The following is a 19138-nucleotide window of genomic DNA, read 5'->3' as shown; positions in this document are numbered from 1 at the left end:
CACTGAAGACATCACGCTGCATTCTAGTGTCACGAGCTGATCCTCGGCAGTGAAAACAAATGAGCTCTTATTTTTCACTTGTTACGGGATTCTGGCTCCTGACCTGCTATCGAGTGCCTGGAGCTGCATCTCGGCATCTCTCTGAGCTGCTGATCCCCAGTGAGCCTCAGATCAGTCTGAGATCCTGCAGAACATTTGATCCTTGTACAGTCTGAGCTGAAAACAAAGAACTGTGGAGGTTAATCTGCCCAACAAAAGGGTCTCCTTTTTAGACTTTGGTGCAGTTTGTTTTTACTTTACTTTAGTGGAGAGCGTTTCTGCTGCTCACATGGATTTCAAATGTAGTTTTTGTGAAGCTGGTGGGTTATAGATATAATTTATTATGATGGCGCACTGGTTAACATACTGTAGATGACTGTTTATTAGACATTTTGGTTATTAAAATCACGCAAGGCTCAATGCCTTTAATGTGTAGTCACCAGGGGCGGGTGATATAGCCTCAAAATTACTTCAAGAAAATTTACAGTAATTATATTTATAAAAATATAGAAAAAAAATACTGAACAATGATGATTGCAACCTGCAGGCTGCAGCATTTATTGTTGCAAACAAAATAAAGGGCATTTTCCATCCTTTTCCACTGAGCTGCTGTCATTGATGGTAAACTATCAAATTCAAAGTGTGAATCTACTGAAACAGGGTGGCAGCAGCTGCAGGAGCAGCTGCAGCTGCAACGTTGTAGCACAATAACAGTGACTCAGCACGAGTCAAATGTAAGAACAAATGTTTTCAGAGGAAGTTTTAAGTAAACGTATAAAATAACTACGTAACACTTTAGTTTAACAATAACTAAAATAACTCGTCAGGAGCTGCAACAATATTGTCACATTCAAACTGAAACAGAAAAATATTTCCTATCATGAGTCAAGCTTTTTATCCAGTTACTTAAAGGTCTTATTTTCCACCATGTAACCACATCGGTGTTTTCATTCCACCGTTATCATGTGGAGGACAACTAACGAGTTCTGCAGCGATGCTCGGTTGAGTCATTCTATCAGCAGCTGCTGGTGTCTCATCATCACGTGCCTTTGGCGGTGTGCTTTTGCCTCGTGCGGTGTGTTTGTTCTTTCCACCTGTAGCTGAACAGTTTTACTGCATATTTTGCAAAGTTTCATGTTTTGTTGGAGGTCTGCTCTCATGAAGCCAAACCTTCCACACTATTGAAGGAGCTCCTGTTTAGGTACTAAATGGTCATCGGAGGCTGACGCGCTGCTCTGGCTCTCAGACGGGTCTGCGCTTGTGCTGTTGTTGCTGGGCAACATAATTTCATATCACAAGATGACACTTTTTATTGCATAAAAATGTATTAACTGGTATTATTAACTCTTATTTTATTATTAGCTAGCCAGCCTCAAGTGGCCACGAGAGGAACTGCACCTTATGGCAGTTGAGAGTTTTTTAAGAGCGAAGCTGTTTTTTCATTAACATGTGAGGCAAACAAAGGTTCACTGTCTACAGCCTCTCCTTTCTTCTTGTTCCAACAGAAACTTCCTGGGAACCAAAGAGACGTCTTTGCTCCTGATGGCCATGTTCCTCCTCGCTGTGTTTTACCACGGCCAGCAGGTAAGACCACGCCTGCTCCAACTGTTTCATAATCAGTGAAGAAACTGTAATTTCTGCGTCCTAAAGATAACCAGGACATCTTCATATCAGTAATAAACACTGTTAATTTGTAATGGGCCGGTGATTACGTTTGAGGACTTGTTGTCATCTACGCTGATGGATGAAACCATTGAGTCTCCTCAGTTGGATCAGACTGTTTTTAAAACATTAAAATTTATGATTAAAGGTGACTGAAGATATGGATAAAAACTAAAACTGTGACGTCGTGGTAACAGAGATGATAGTGATGATGTGCACAGTGGGCCTGAGGAACCCAGCATCTTTCTTGTTGCTATGCAACGGTCTAATTGGAGTTATCAGCTAACCTGAAGTAAAAATAACAGAAGAAGGTGACAAACAGACACCTGCAGTTCAGATGTGGATGATGAAGTTATAAACGGGTAATGCCACGCTGCAGTGCAGGCCTGCTACATTTCCTGCCCTCTCAGAAACAGAATGGCATTTTTTATTAAAGTAAATTACAGATTAATTAATGCAATTAACCTGTCAGATACTTTGGTTCAGCATGGATAAGGGGACGGCCGTAGCTTTAAAGTGTTAGACTTGCGATCAGCTGCAGCATCTTGACACGGTGACCCTGAGTAGGCAGAGATGAAATACTTATCATGTCATTTTTAACAGGATATTTGTGTCATTAAAAACTGGGAAGTGAAAAATGTCAGAAACACATCATTTCTATTAAGGTCAGGAGAAATATCAGCAGCGTCAGCGAGGACGCGCACACACCTTATCCTGTTGTGTTATCTTTGCTGGCACAGTTGCCGTAGTAACAACAACTAATTACTTAGGAAACAAACTATCAGCGCTCGATTAGCAGTTAGCTCGGGCCAAACCAACTGCCTGTTAATAACATCGTTCATGTACAAAAGTGTGCTTAATGACTGCAGTTGTGGATGCTGTAAAAGCACCACTTCGCTCTCTGGGATATAATATTCATACTGTGGTTTGACCGGCCTGCGGCAGTGCTGGCGACGTAGGAAGGATGCAGCCATCGTGATGTCGGCCATAGGTCTGCGAAGCCTCAAGCTGAGCGTTTTTGTCATTGCCGTCTTGGTGTTGGTGACAGATATGACACATGAGGGGTGGATGTGACTGATTGGATAATGAATAAACACATCCTGTATAATCCTCCTTTGTGGCTCTTAGAATGTCCATAATTTACAGTGGACTTAATGTTTTATTCACCATGACCTGAAATGAGTAACTGAGCTCATGGACTGATCAGGAAAGCGTTTGCAGAGGTCAGGATGAAGTCTACAGGACAGGAAGTGTTACGGCAGCCCCGGTGATCACCCCCAGGTGGCTCTTAAATGAACCTGGCTGTGTTTGAATCCTTTCTAAAGAGTTAGTCCTGTATAGTTATAAGCAAAGAAAAGGAGATTCACAGAAAAGATGTATTTTCTTGTGAGTAATTTTACCTCTTCGGCCTCCTGAAGGTGCTCCGAGTGTAAGAAAAGAAAATCACTTGGGTTGAGCCTCTTGCTGTTTATAGAAGCTGTGCCAAAGGGGTGCAGGCAGACAGCACTTTAATAAGATCGGGGCCTTTAAACCCAGCACTGGCGTTACATCTGTAATATCATAGGAAGCATCCTGTCAGGTTTTATGGTTGCCTAATATGTGACCCGAGTGTTTCTCCTGCAAAGCAAACTGACACGGACCACTTTGTTTACACGCCTGAAACATTATACGAGCCATTTTTATAAAGACGCAGAGACTCGGCGGCCTGAAGGAAACTGGTATCACTGCGCTGCTTTCATGCTCTCACTATGGCAACCTTTGATCGTGTAGTTTAGCAGCTCGGCATCGGTCGGAGACGGAGGGGAGACGGCTGTAATTGAAGGTCTTTTGTAACCTCATGAAAGTAGAAAGCAGCCGTATTTGAAGTCATGCAGTGGCATATTGATTTTCTCTGGGTCAAACCACTTGTTTGGCAAAGCAGAGACAATGACGGCTCCCAGCATGAAACACTCGCAGCGCCGAAAAGCTGTTTGTACCAGACGCATTTGGCCAGGAGAAAAGAGAGCATATTAAAAGACTGTTTACTCTTAGCAGGAAAGTCCAGTGTGCAAAACAGGATCCAGCTGTTTGGTTAATGCTTTGATGAACTCTGTAAGTCGCTCCGTGTTTTCTGCTAAATATTCCAAATTATCTTTGGGCAAAGTGGATAAAAGCTGACGGAGAAGCACTTTTGGCTTTAATTTTTCATGCTCAGGCCCACAGCAGGGTCTAAGCTACACCCCGATTACACCGCCCAATCCCCAATATTTATATTTTTATGCTATATTTTATAAAAAGAGAAGCAAGCTTAATATGAAGAAGAAGAAGAAGAAGAAGAAGAAACAGCCTTTATTGTCCCACAGAGGGGAAATTTGGGTGTAACAGCAGCCGCAGTTATTATAAATATAAATAAAGATATAATAATTCACACTATTAAGAAAAGAATATATATAAAATCAACAAACAATATTAACCTTAATACTACTAATAATAACACTATATACAATGTACATGATGTGCCTGTGTGTTGAACCTTAACAGGCCGGACTATTTACAGTATATTATATATTATCCTACATTGTGTAGGTTATTGTGGTTTTTGTTGGGAGCAGTGATGGTTATAAAGTCTTACAGCTGCTGGGAGGAAGGATCTGCGGTAACGCTCCTTTGTGCATTTAGGATGCAGCAGTCTGTCACTGAAGGAGCTCTCCAGCTCGGCAACAGTTTCATGCATGGGATGGGAGACCTTGTCCATCGTTGTCCATCGTTACTGTTTCATGTTTCTAAGCACAATGCTCAGTGTTTCTGCATCTCGTGGCTTTCCTGTGTGATTATGCTGTTCTAAGCTGAGACATATTGTAGGACTTTGCCTCAGCATTGAGTAAGTGGTGGAACCATCCAGCTTCAGCTCTTCAGTGGAGAGTGTCCTCTGATAGTAAACAGGCTGTCTGTAACAGATGGACATACACAATGAGATGCCCGTGAACCCTCACCCTGTAAGACTTTGGTCATTCAGAAAAAGCAGTAACATTGAGGTCCAGGCTTTGGGAAAACCACTCTATGACTGCACTGGCAGTGTGTTCGGGGACATTGTCGTGCTGAAGCATGAAGCTGTTGCTAATCAGAAGCTTTCCAGATTTTGAAAATTTTGAAAAGATTTCCAACACCACTGTCTGAAATTCAGCCCTAAACCACGACAGAGCCTCCACCGTGTTTTACAGATGGCTGTAGACACTCTCTCCCGTCCTCCGCTGTACATACTGTCAATGATTTGACCCAAAATTTTCACATTTGGATTCATCACCCCATCAGACCTGCTGCCACTGATCTTCACTCCAGTTCTTGTGTAGCAGATGGATCAGCTGAAGGTCCAGATGCATTTTTTCATTTTTGCATTTTTTTCCCTATTTTTTCAAGGACGTAACTTTCAGATACTGATCATCTGCTGTAAGAGTTTTTAAACCTACCACTTCTTCTTCTTTTGTCCTCCACTTTTTCTAAGGGCACACTGCACACCTTGTTGATGCAAAAACACAATTTCATGTCATCTTTGCCATTATTCATATTTGAGTAGAGAAATGGGAACAATTTGCATCAGCCTGCTAGTATCAAATATACTAGTTAAAATTAGTTCTTTGCTAAGTTCCCTGTTATGGCAGACAAAACACTGGTTCATCCCTTGAGTTAGATTAAGGTTAAGATCTGAGTGATGAGTTTCTGCATGCAGTTTTTACATCCCTGTAACACTGACATTAAAGGTAATTTAGACAATGCATAAAAAATCTGCACAAAAAAGTCAGGCTGCAACGATTCCTCGAGCAACTCGAATGATTTGATTCTAAAAAATCCTCGACACTAATTTGTTGCTTCGATGCTGTTATTTTTTTCTTTACTTCAGCTGTTAGCTCCCAGAATGGATCGCTATAACCGCAGTTTGCTAACGGGTGCCGGGTAGAAACGTATTTAGGAGAACGCTTGTGAATACAAAGCATTACAGCATTAAGCTCATGTAGCCCCCATTTTTCAACAAAAACACAACAGCAGCTGTTTTATGTGCGGTCTGTCTGCACAGGCGCAGCAAGTGCAAAGAGGCGGAGCCATTACTGAGACGGTGAGCTCAGGTGGAGCGAAAGGAGACTTTTCTACCGTCCTTCATCAACCACCTGATCAGCAACATGAAAAAAAGAGAGAACTTTGTAGCTGCTCCATCCACCCTGTTTGTTTCACACAGAGAAAAACTGCAGTACAGAAGTTAAAATATGCAGATGAACTGTTAATACAAAGTATTTCTTATCCGATTACTTGATTAATCGATGGAATAATCAGTAGAATACTCGATTACTAAAGTAATCGATAGTTGCAGCCCCACAAAAAAGCTCAAGATGTTTATCAAAGCAAATGGCATTTCCAGCACAACAGCAGGTTTTCCAGCCCCACTCTCTGGCTTTAGTAATTGCACACAGGTTGGTCTGAGATTGTAAAATTTCCTCAAAGAGCAGCAGCAAGAAATAAGGTGAAATTATTAAAATTGACCAAAAATACAGTGAAACAGCATCCTTTTGACACACGTATTGAACTGACTGTAATGGACTCCTGCAGTAATCAGAAGTCTCAGAATGGTTTCTGTTTGAAGCAGAGATCCAACAGAAACATTCAGTGATGAAGTGAAACAGAGGTAATGATCATTACAGCGGCATAATGAAGCTTCATCTGAATTCTGGAATGAGACCAAGGCTGAAAACTCACAGCTCTGTTGTCCATTGTTAAGAAAATGCACGAACACATTAGTGTTAAAGGGTGTTCGAGCATTAGTTAGTGCTTCTTTCACAAAAGACTCTCATTGTGCTGCGAAGAAAACCCTATTAGAGCAGAGAGATGAAGGAAACTCTCTCAGCCTTTTATTCCTCTTCACAACCTCTTTCATTACAGGAATCTCAGTTTTATTCAGTTCTCATTAAATCTAACTGCTGTGTGTGTGATGTCTCCCAGTAAGCATTTCCTCACCTTTTCCCTTGATAAGTTGAGCTGAAGGTTTACAGCTTGTAATGTGAGCCCAAGAAAAAACGATTAAAGTTAGGAAAAAAAAGAGTTATTGTGCATTTCTACAACAAGATGAGTTCATGCATTGAGTTCACAAATTTGGGCACTTTAATGTGTTTTCTGCTGTAGGAAGTTGATGATCACATCAACAGATCAGCAGAGGAAACTAAGCCAGCGGCCTTTTGCGTAATAAACTAATGGCGACTAGATGAGGTTGTTGTTCATGAGCACGGCTTCCTGTCAGAGCAGTAATTACATTATCAAACACAGCAAGGATGAAGCATTTCATTATAAATCTGCAGAAAAGGCTCTTAATTTGAAAGGATTAGGGATTGTTTTGTTGACATCCCAGTTAATAATTTGAAGGCCTGAACATTAATCAAGGCTCTGCTACTGGCAGCAATAATATAGAATAGAATAGAACTTTATTGATCCCTTGCAGGAAATTGCTTTGTTACAGCAGCAGCAATTAACACTAATATAAAGACACAATATAAATACTACATACTTTATGCACAATATAAATACTATGTGACTAAGACAATACAAATACAAATACAAGAAGAATGAGGTTATAATAGCAATCACACGCAACCTTTGTGCAGCCACAAGGTGACTGCAGAGGTCTGCTGGTTGGAGGCAACTTGTCTCCAAACATTGTAATTACCAACTTGACCCATTGAGTCAGACTGGTTCCATCTGACTATAATTTTATCATAATCATGATGCATCAAAGAAGACGGCAGCTGACTGCAAGTAGTCGTGGACTATTTCACTTTTAAAATGGAGTTGAGTAAAATGTATATTTTTTAGGCTATAAGGATCGGCCAGTTTTTCAAAAGACGATTCACAACGAACCTACTTTAACCCTCAGACACGGAGTTATAAATTTGCTGTTGCCAGAATGGCAATGACCAAGTCGTAGTGCATTACTCAAAGCCCTGTGTTATGTCGTATTATAGTGTAGTACGGTAGTTAACTTTTCAATGACTATTACAGCGTTCCACTGGTGGAACGGTGTGCATTGTGGAGATATAGTGCAACAGACAGCGCGAGTGGCTGAGCCTTTATCAATGCTGTGTGGAGATGAACTGTATTGTTTTGCACCAGCAGTTGTAAAATATCTTGGTATAATTCCATGTACAATGCAGGAATATTCGAATTATATTTGTTAAGGGAGTGTTGAGGAACGATACAACACCGCAGAGCTCGAGCACTCGAATGCCGAGATGTAGGTCGGGAAATGGCTCGTCTTTTCCCGGGATTTGATTCATGTCATTTTCGGGAAAAATATTAAACCCTATCATGGACGTGGCAGCAGGATCACAGGAACACTGCACACAGTCATGTGACCAAAAATGACCATTCACCCTCACTTTAAAGAACAAGCTACAGTTTGATCTCCTGCTGAATTTGTAAGTTTGCTCACTTTCAAAGAAATGAACCGTCTCTAATTTTTATGGTTTCATTTTAATGGAGAGGGACTGAATATCAACCAAAAAAAAATCATCATGTAAAAGTTATAAATTTGTATGTCATTGAGTGAAATAAGTATTTGATCCCCAAGTCAAACATAACTCATTACTTGATGGAGGAACTTTAGTTAGGGTTAGTGGTTCTTGTAGCTGGTTACTGGGTGCAGACATCAGTGTTTTTTCATAGATTTGAATGCATGTTGGGTAAAAGGTTGTATGAGGTGACCGTGACTCTTACGCTGAGTAACATGCTGGTTAGGACGGGTGGGGGGGTGGGGGTTTTCTGTACTCAGAGGGTTAATAGAACAGACCGGGTCATGTTGGTTAACGGCTGAGCGACCCCTTCTTTCACCAGCCACCATCTCATTATCCCACCGACTAACGGGGCCTTCAGGCTTTGCGTTCTTAATTAGAAAAACAGAAAATGAGATTGAAGTTTTTGTACTCACTCATATGATTAAGCGACTGATTGATATCACGATTAATCACAAAACTGTTTTTGCCAAACCCCGGAGAGAGTCGCTTAAATCCTTGCAGGCTGTTCAGCCTGCCCTCAAAATTAATTTTCAATATTGGGGTCTTTTTTTTTCCTCCTCTCTTCTGCCAGTACTAACTAAATGATGCTGACTTTTGTTTGTCTCCAACGTATTCAAATGACTTTGTATTAATTGTGCATTCAAAACAGCAATTTGTGTTGCTTATTAGAATCCTTTTTGTGAGCTTCAGATTGATCGCACTCTCTTGTTTTACATAATTGATCCGGCTTTTAACGGATTTTTAATTTAGCCGCTCGTTCCAGAACTGCAGCTCAGCCTTTTCATCATCTAAATGAAATAAACAAAAGACTTTCCCCTGAACTTTGGTTACATTTTTAAGCAGTTAAGTGATTAACGAATGCCTTTTTAGACCAGAACAGGGATTTTCTGTTTTTTGGAGGCTGGAGAAGATGAAACAAATCTTTAGCAGCTTTATAAAGTAACCGTGTCAGGATGAGTATCAGGTTTGATAGAATCACAGGTATTTCTCTCTAACTTTAATCACGGATGACTAGACCTCAGGAAACGTTGCAGGGCTGCGGGGGGTGTGTGTCCATCAGGTTTGATTGACACTGCTGGGAATGCAAGTAAACGACCCAACCTGAAAACAAGTGATGAGGTCACTAAAGAAAAGAACACTCGTGTTAAATAAGGCCTGTCATTGTCAGGGCTTTGGCTTCCTGTTGCATTTTATAAAGATCACTCTCGTTGTTTGTCTGTCTGTGTTTACTTCCTGTCTTTGTCTTTTTTTCCCTACGTGATCCCGGTTATCCTGGAGCATTTGGCTTTGCAGCTCTCCTTCAGTCCCGGCAGTGTGTCTGTATTCCCTGACTTGTTACATGCCTTCACTTTGCTCCTACTCGATCTGTGACCCAGTGCTCTAAGTTATCACCCTGTGATTTGGTTCACAATGTTCCCATCTCTCAGTACTGAGGACATGGGTGGTGGTGCTGGACTGCATTATATTTTCATTTAAGGTCGAATTAAAGGTTTAAGGTCGGTTAAGGTCACAGAGAGACTGCAGTGAGAAGGGTTGCATGCCGAGGTCTTCATTGTCAGAATCAGACAGTTTGTACTGTATGTCCATACCCCCCCACCCCCTGGCTCATCTTCTTAACAGCATGTAACTGCATCGTGCCATTTCAGCCTTGGCTTCAGCAAGAGGGCATTAATCAGGCGTGGCCATAAGGGGTCAGCTGTCAGGAAAACATCAGCATAGATTGTTTTAATTGTGTGGAGAAGCAGCGCTGGGCCTTGTTTCTGAAAAGCAAGCGTGTGTGTGGATTTTAAAAACATAAAAAATAATGTTTTAATATCAGACCTCAGACATTAGACTGGCTGAGCTGGTATATGTACGCCATGATTATAGAAGATCTACTCATGAAACAGAAACAATTACAATGACATGAATAACAAAAAGAAAAACCGCAGCTAGTTCATGTTTGACTCCAAACAGAAACGAACTCATCCAAAAGATTTGGTTTTAAAGCCTAAAGGAATTAAACAAGTGGAAACATCCACTTCTGCTATAGCAGAAAGTAGCTCTTCTAACACAGCTTTCTGTTCTTCAGTTTCTGAGTTACTGGTCTGAGGTGCTCAGAGTTTAAGACATTTTAATATTTCTGTCTTCAGCTGGAGTATACAGCACGGCTGGACTTCCTGTGGCGTGTCCAGGCCAAAGAGGAGATCAACGAGATGAAGGAGCTGCGAGAACACAACGAGAACATGCTGAGGAACATCCTCCCCAGCCACGTGGCCCGACACTTTCTGGAGAAGGACCGGGACAACGAGGTGTGCATGTTTTCCCTGACAGTCACGGTCTGTGCCAGAGTGACCCTCCGCCAGAGAGGTTATCTGAGTGGTTATGCTGGTTATTCAAAATGCACGTAAAACCCAACATAGGTGAGGTTCGGCCACCTGATCTGGTTAGGGGGGATGGAGGGAGTTGTAAATGTGGAGTAATTTCTTCACAAATACACATCAAAATGAGATATGAAAAACTGGAAACAATGTAATATATTATTAAAGTTTTGCATTTTTGAAGCCAGTAAGGAAAGCTGGCAAAAATGCCCCCTGTGTAAGGTAACAGACATATGTATCAATATCACAGCTCTACCTTTAAGACATGGGAGAATCTGATGGATTATAATTATTTGGTTAAATTTTGAACTTTTAGGTTTTATTCTTTCAGCTGCAGGGCTGGTGGTGTTTAACAGTCTGAGACCAAGTAAAGAATTTATATAAAAACATAATTCAAAAGTAGGCTGAGCTTAAGTGCAAATTTGATACACAGTAACCAACTACAGAAAAGGTCCTATATTAATAAAGAACAATAGAATTGTTGTAAAAAGTTGTGTTTAAGTGTAACAAAGAGGTGTTTGGTTATTCGTTTAATTATTTTTCTCGGTATTAGCAGATGTTTTCTGGGCACATTAGCACTTTAGTTCGCTCTTAGCACTTTTTGGCATATGACCTCATCAGCCTCAGTCACACAGCTGTAGAGACCAGTCAGCCACCCAAAAGCTTTGAGACCATTTGATGGAAATACATATTTTTTCCTAGCAACCAGTTATTGACAGGGGGACACCAGCCAGTGAGCAGGTGTGTGTGAGATTGAGGATTAAGTGGTTCCTCTGGGCTCAGATCTGTGGACCTGACGGTCACTTTCTCGGAGCCTTCTGTAGAATCAGACATCTTTATGCAGCTCATCACGCAGGTTCAAGTCTTGCTTGTCTTTTTTCAATGGATTTTTCCAGATTGGCATATTTGGAAAATTGTCTGTACAGTATTATATCAACAACTTAGACAAAGTGAAAGTGGAGTCACCTAAACTCAGGTATAATCTCTCATTCTAATAGCACAGTTACAGTTATTAGGATACAGCAGGTCAAAGTTGAAGCAGATTGGATGATTCCAGCAGAATTCTGGGTCGTTGTCTCACTCTGAGCTTTCAGTGCGAATCAAAGCCTGTTATTACCCTCAGGAATGATGAACTATACACAAGGTTTTTTAGCCACCGACAAGTACAAAGATGAATGTTTTCAGTAACCTTTCAAGAAATGATGGGTCACATCTGAACACGGTCCTGATAGAGTCTTTGTAAAGCAGCACCTCCCCGGCACACTTCACCTCAGTTTTTCACCACAGACCTGCTGAAAAATAAGTCCCCTGTGTTCATTACAGTTCGTTCCCCGAGTCTCAGACTTGCTGCCTGCAGAGAAAAGAGAGGCTGTGTAATTGCTTTTCAAAGACTCTACAAAGTGAGAGAGAATTGTTGGGGCGGTTCATTCAGCCGGAAATCTTTGGAGACCCTTTTTTTTTTCGTCCCATGCATTCGATTTGATTTTAATAACATGCTGTCTGTCTGTCAGCACACATTGATTTGTGTCTCTGGCACAGCAGTGACTCAGCTGCCCCAACTCTGCAGAGAATTCAGCGTTACACACTCACTTTTTGTTCACCTTATCTCTGACACTTTTCTTCTGGTACTTTTAATTGTCCCTAAGTGGGAACACACATTTACACTCACACTCACCTCTGAACAGCGCTCAGTAACAGACTATAAAATTAGAAAGAATTTAATAGAATTTCACTCAAGATCTGTATCACACAGCAGGTCATATTATTTGAAAGATAATTCCATTAAAAATGCTTCAAAAACTACAAACATGATCATGAAGTACAGATCAGTGACTGCGTGTGTGAGTGCACGTGTGTGTGTGTGTGTGCGTGTGTGCGTGCATGTGTGTGTGCATGTGTGTGTGTGTGTGTGTGTGTGTGTGTGTGTGTGTGTGTGTGTGTGTGTTGGAGCACAGCTCAGGCAGTGAACACCTCGTGCGCTGTCCGTGGTCCTGAAGTTAGAACAGTTTCATTTAAGTGTACTTAAACCAGTGGTTCTCAAATCCAGGCCTCGTGGCCCGGTGTCCTGCAGGTTTTAGATGTGTCTCTGTTTCAATACACCTGAGTCAAATATAGAAGTCATTAGCAGGACTCTGGAGAACTTGATTGCATACTGAGGAGGTAATTCAGCCATTTGATTAAGGTGTGTTGGATAAGGGACACATCTAAAACCTGCAAGACACTGGGCCACGAGGCCTGGATTTGAGAACCACTGACTTAAACGTTGCTTTGCTTTGAAGCTCGCTGTGCAGGCTGTGAAATTCCTGCCACAGAAACCACAGCGTGTCGAAAAGAACCCGACACCAAAAACTGAAGAGTTGGAAGAAGTTTTGTTGCTGCTGGTGTTGCGTGACTCCATTTGGTTGGAGATTGTCTCTGAGTTCATTGAGCAAATCTAGAATTTGGTGGCTTCATAATTGAAATGTTTTTAACATCTTCCAAATAAACTGACGGTAGTGCTGACACGACTCAGTCTTTTACATCTCTGTCACTGCTAAGTTCACAATAATACTCTGGTGAGGAAAGTGTTAAAATGAAACATGGGACGTCTTTTGGAGTAAACTCTTGAAACGCCCATCCTCAGGGATTATTATTAGTTCAGGTTTTCAGGAAGAGGTGACAATAAAACAGCTGCTTTATGTTGTTTTTTCCACTTCCCATCCTCATTGTTCTCGATTCCAGCTTACCTGAGGCCATTGGTCTGCAAACAGGACAGTTATCACACAAAGAAGTCAAATCGCTGTATTATCCTTGCTGGCCTACTCGATTATCAAATCTCCAATCTTTCTTTGGCTTCTAAACAAAGGTCGAGCAGCCTATGAATTATGAATGTCAGGAGAGAAGAGCTGATATCATTCTGCTCCTGTGCCTGTTCCTAATTAAAAAGGACCATTAAAAATGCATCCATTAGAATAGTTTGGGTTCTAATCACTTGTTGCATTATTAATCAGGATGTTTATTGTTCTGTGATTTAGATACCGGAGCACTGGGTTATTAATAGGCTCCCACACCCCTGAGGAGGTTTTGATGATCTTTGGAATCAATTAAATCTGAGCATCATTTATTCCATCAGGTAGTTTTTTTTATTCCAAAGGGTTTCAGTCCTTCAGTCAAAGACTCCTCAGCAGGATGTTAATTTTCTGTCACAGCTTCAGTCTGACATCAGATTTTTATTCTTTTACTTTGAGGCAGAGTGTATGACTAAGTATGATTGGTCATAGTAGACAGTGTTTTTTTGCACTGCTGCAGATTTGTATGAAAATCTGTTAACACATACTCAACACATCCGGTGTGGATTTTAAATTTAAAACCATGTTGCGTTTCAGTGGACAGCAAGCATCCATTTCTTAATAGAAATGAATAAATTCACATGTTTTATTTTGAAGCATTTGGAGGCAAATCAGAAAAAGGATCAGAAAATAAAGCTGACTGAGGAGTCAAACAGCACGATTATGGTGCTTTATTATAGTCGAGCTGTAGAAATGCACCATCTGACATGTTTTGATTTCTTCCAAGCATCGAGAGTCTAAAGCTGTCAGAAATTTGTCACTTTCATCCGTCATCTGTAGGAAAAGACACTCTTTAAATGTTACATGTAACACAGGCTTTATGTTGTACACCGCACTGAATCCTCGGATAAATTATAATTAATGTTAAACTCGTGCCAAATTTCATAATGATCCAAGTGGAAACACGGAGTGGAAAATAAGTAAGTAAAAAAATGACCAATTGTGACTTTACAAAAATGTATCAAGTAAAGACAAAAAGAAAAGAAAAACAAAGGTTTGCTGACTTTATAAATGTATCTTCACATGGCAACAATGTTAATATATACACACTTGTTCATTAAGCAAACTGATTGGCTGATCCGGTTATTTTTGGCAAGGGAAAAAAATCTATAAAAACGGTCTCAAATATAAGAAAATCAGCCACCCAAAAGTCTCTGAGCGACCTTCCTACCCCCGCTTTCAGACAACAAGCGGTTCCTGCCACACTTCCAGTTTTTTAATGTCAACATGGCAGCAGACGTACTCCATCAGAGCCATGGTAACGGAGGGCAGCCACCGCTCTGCCTGCAGCATGCAGCTAACCGCACGCTGGCCTCCCAGTTCATGATGCTCGAACTTGAACGGTTTGCTGTGTGACAGTGAAAATCAGTGAAACTACTGAATCTGATTCCACTGAATTATAAAAGACCGTTTTGGTGGAATCAGAAGTGACCGAATCTGCATGAGAGGGTCACTAGTGCTAGCATTAGCTGATTAGTTAGTGCTCCACATAAACTGTACAAATGCAACACACACACACACACACACACACACACACAGTGTGTTAATAAAATCTCAGAATTTCACCACCAAAATTGGAGCACAATCGTTTTGGTCCTCCGTATCACACAGCAAGTCACATCTGTTATTCTGACTATAAAGTGACTGTAATGTAAAGTGAATGATGATGACCAACATTAGGACTTACATGAGATAAATCAGAATACATAAGATTTGTGGTGCTGCCCAGTGAGCACTAAAGCCTACTTTAATGTTGCTCTTCTTAGAATGACTTAAATATCTTCATCTATTATGAGTCACCTCTTCCTCCCAGTCAATATAATAATTTGTTACAAAATGTAGTGAAAACAGAAGATAGATTATTGGATGTTAATCCTAAAGCCAGCCACAGTTTTGGTTTCAAATCTGCTGTATGACCAAATTTTCACTTAATACTTTTCTGATTATATTTTCTATGAGCGATATAGATTCTGGGCTAATTGTGCACAAACCTGTTTTGAGCCATATGTCCGTAATTAAATGAAGTTGCGCACTTACAACAGTGCAAACTCTGCGTCTTACTGCTGCGGGAATTTAGATGCATTATGTTTTATGCTTGGTCCTGATTAGATACCAGGTCCATTTTACACGACTTGATTTGCAGCTAATAGAGGAAGAGAGAACAGATGAATAGATGTCTCATATTAATCACAGAGAATATTCAGTCAGTCAAATATAAAACGAGTTCACCGTGTTTGTTGTTATGGGACAATGTCAGGCGGTTATTCCGGAGTATTGTGTTGAATATACCAGGTTTAAAGTTTGTTTTCCAACAAACAGTCGCCTCAAGGTTCTTTGTATTGTGGGTAAAGACCCTACAATAATACAGAGAAAACCCAACAGTCAATACGACCCCCTATGAGCAGCACTTGGTGACAGTGGGAAGGAAAAACTCCCTTTAACAGGAAGAAACCTCCAGCAGAACCAGGCTCAGGGAGGGGGGGGTCATCTGCTGAGGGGGGGAGACAGGACAAAAGACACACTGTGGAAGAGAGCCAGAGATTAATAATAACTAATGATTAAATGCAGAGTGGGGTATAAACAGAAGTATATGAAGCTGTGAATTTACAGGAGTCATGATTTATGGGGCAGCGCTCTCTTGCATTATTTCCTCTCCACTGCTGCGTTTTGTCCAGAAGGAAGAAATGCCCCATTTTATGTGAGTTTTCACATTGTACAGTGTTTTTTCCCTTAAAGCCTCAGACTCTGTCAAATGTGCCTCGTAGCACAAGTACACGTACACAGTATGTATAATGTAAATATTGTGCTGAAACAATGAACATTTCTGGAGGGCTTGATATAACATTGCTAAATATAGTTTATTCTCATCCAAAACATTATCGTGTATGTGCATCACCCAAACCTGAGTAAATGTGCAGAGATGCAGTTATGATGTCACAGTCGCTGTCACAGTGCCTGAGCATCATCCCTCAGCCTTTCCACACTGAGCAGTGCGTCCCTGTGGTTTATTATTACCACTGCAAGATTGTTTTTAATTTCATCAGAAAAATTGCTCTGTGGGATTAAGAAAGGCCTTTTTTCTTCAGATCATAGAGGCACGTTCCAGCTGGTTGATCAGTTCATATCCTAACATTTAAAAGAAGAAAACACAGTTAGGTCATAAGAAGTTAAACATAATGTGGACCTTAACTGGAGATGATGAAGGTGGAGCATTACTGACACAGGATGCTGGATTTTGCTGTCGTTAGTCACTCGTCTGTCTGTTTAATATAGAAACTCCTCCTGAAGTATGTTAAAGAGGCTTAACTCCCGGGAAAAATGAAGCCCAGATAAACCTCGGAGCACTGACTGTCCTAAAAAGACTGGGAATAACTGAGCAATTAAATTAGTTCAACTTTTACTGAGTTCCACTGTGAAGCGCTGACATTTGACTGAGCTCATTAAGCTTGTATGATGTCACAATAAAGTCAAAGGCTTATTTTTATAAGTGTATAATTACATTAAAATGAATCCAGAGAGAGGGAGACCCAGCTTCTCCTGAATTATTAACTTGAAATATTGAACTCTGGCTGAACATTATGTTTTCCAGCTCTTCATTAAAATACCCCCATAATGACACAAAGAGTGACAGCAGGCCTGCTGCCTGGTCACGTGTCAACAGTGCCCCCTAGTGGTGAAGACTGTGTAATGCATGAAACAGTAAGGTAATAACTGCGACGTGGACTGGAGATAGAAACAAAGCTCAAGAATCTGCTGCACACACACACACACACACACACACACAAATTCATTTGATTATTAATTCATTGGTGCTGAAAGCTCCAGAAAGTGTTTTAACTTGTCCAGGGCCTCCTAACTTCCTGTCAGTGATATGATTGACTACGGCTGTCAGCTGCTCTGTGCCAACATAAAAAGGCTTTCTTTGAGAGCACTCGTTGGACTCACCTACACACAGATAAATGGACAAATCCATTCTTGTTTTGTATGAACTCTTTGGAAGCTCCTTAGTTACTTTTGACAGTCCAAAAACAACCCAGAAAACACAGAGGCCTGCCGCGTACTGGAAACTGCCAGAACATCAGGATCACCGTCAACCATCCGAGAAAAAAAAAGCCCATATATGTTTCTGCACTTCAACACATGTGGCACAATTATTCAGCTCCAGAAACATTTCAGAAATCATTAAATAGCTCATAACGCCTTCACATTCATGCCACGAGGATGTTATGCAAACTTTTACCTGCAAATCAACACACAAATGCATTTTCCTTACAAATGTGGCTCCATTTAAGCCACTTTGCAGCTTAGCTCCTATCAGCTTCTTTATTTCATATTATTAATGCAGTTTCTGACTTCATGTCACATCTGTTGTCACTGATGCCGGCTCTGTCTGCCTCTCAGCTTTACATGGATGCAGGTCTAAGAACACAACCTAATGTAAAGTACTGCAGAATAACAGCTGGTCTTTGACTGGAAAGTGGACTCTAACCTGGAACACACATACTGTGTACTACTGCAGTTTTCTGCCAGTGTCTTACTTTATATATTACAAGTCAAAACTGTCCCCACCACCAAAACATAACTTTTGTTTTCATTTGTAGTACGAAGGAGCATTTTCTCCTCGTCCCAAATGCATTAATGCACGGTTAACCTCCCCAGCACTGAGGTCTACAGTACGAGTATCTGTAGAGACACAGAGAGGATGAATGAAATTATTTTGCCTTTATTTCCAGAAAATGTGACACTGCGTTTACTCTGTGCTGTCTTTACCCACAGGAGCTGTACTCGCAGTCCTACGATGCCGTGGGCGTGATGTTTGCATCCATCCCGGGCTTCGCCGACTTCTACTCCCAGACTGAGATGAACAACCAAGGAGTCGAGTGCCTGAGGCTCCTCAATGAAATCATCGCTGACTTTGATGAGGTGAGACTGCAGATTTTGAAGTGCACCCACTTCTACTTCAGACAAACATTTTAACCATGCAGAGGACCGCCTCTGATGTCAGCATCTTCTGTTTTTCATTAAAACTTCTCACTCTGCAGATCACTTCACAGCAGATTGATCCAAAGGCAGGAATAACAAGCGCACCCACATCTGCACACAGGTTATCAAAGGGCATCGATTTCAGACAGAAAAGAACCGCCACAGCAAATCAACACTACATATACAAACGTTTATGGAGTCCTCTGATATGAATCCAGACATTAGCTTGATTTCCCTTCACATGATGCAGGAGGACTCAAATACAAAATCACCCTTACTGACCCACAACAGCAGAACTGTGGCAACAGTTACCACTGTGAAAAATGTAACGAACCTCCTTAAAGTGCCCCTTAAATGAAAGGAGCCACACAGAAGATTCATCAGTGTCTGTGCGTCAGATTCAGTCTGAGTTAGTTTCACAGAACTTTGCACTTTTTGGCTCCCTGTGGACAGACTGAAGTCTTCAGGAACTGGTGGTCCTGATCGAGCCTCTGAACTGAAGCTTCTGAAGGAAAATGTCAAAGTCTGTTAATAAGAGCGGAGACAGACAGCAGCTGCGCTCGCTGCTGCCTCGGGCCGCACTCCTCACTCGCTTTCCCTCAAAACGAGAGCAGGCCTCTCAGAGCTCACGGCAGAGCGGCTCATAATGAAGACGGGAGATCAGAATAAATGGCTTTGTTTTAGGAGGCAATTAGCAATGAAGTGAGTTAGATTTATGCATAACTCTGAATATTTT

At 41.1% G+C, this 19138-nt stretch overlaps 1 protein-coding gene across 2 annotated transcripts in view; it reads left to right on the top strand.

Annotated features, from left to right (window-relative positions):
• The window catches only part of adcy8 (adenylate cyclase 8 (brain)), a 115412-nt gene that overhangs the window by 87135 nt on the left and 9139 nt on the right, over nucleotides 1-19138 (top strand). For both annotated transcript variants that reach the window (XM_030751896.1, XM_030751895.1), the window contains 3 exons: nucleotides 1545-1623; nucleotides 10364-10522; nucleotides 18196-18342. In XM_030751896.1, the coding sequence (XP_030607756.1) occupies nucleotides 1545-1623; nucleotides 10364-10522; nucleotides 18196-18342 (385 nt within the window). The remainder of the gene's footprint in view (nucleotides 1-1544; nucleotides 1624-10363; nucleotides 10523-18195; nucleotides 18343-19138) is intronic.

Source organism: Archocentrus centrarchus, chromosome 17 (genome assembly GCF_007364275.1).
Source record: "Archocentrus centrarchus isolate MPI-CPG fArcCen1 chromosome 17, fArcCen1, whole genome shotgun sequence".
Taxonomy (NCBI): Eukaryota; Metazoa; Chordata; class Actinopteri; order Cichliformes; family Cichlidae; genus Archocentrus; species Archocentrus centrarchus.
Note: the sequence above shows the minus strand (reverse complement) of the source record. Positions and strands in the feature narration are given on the sequence as shown.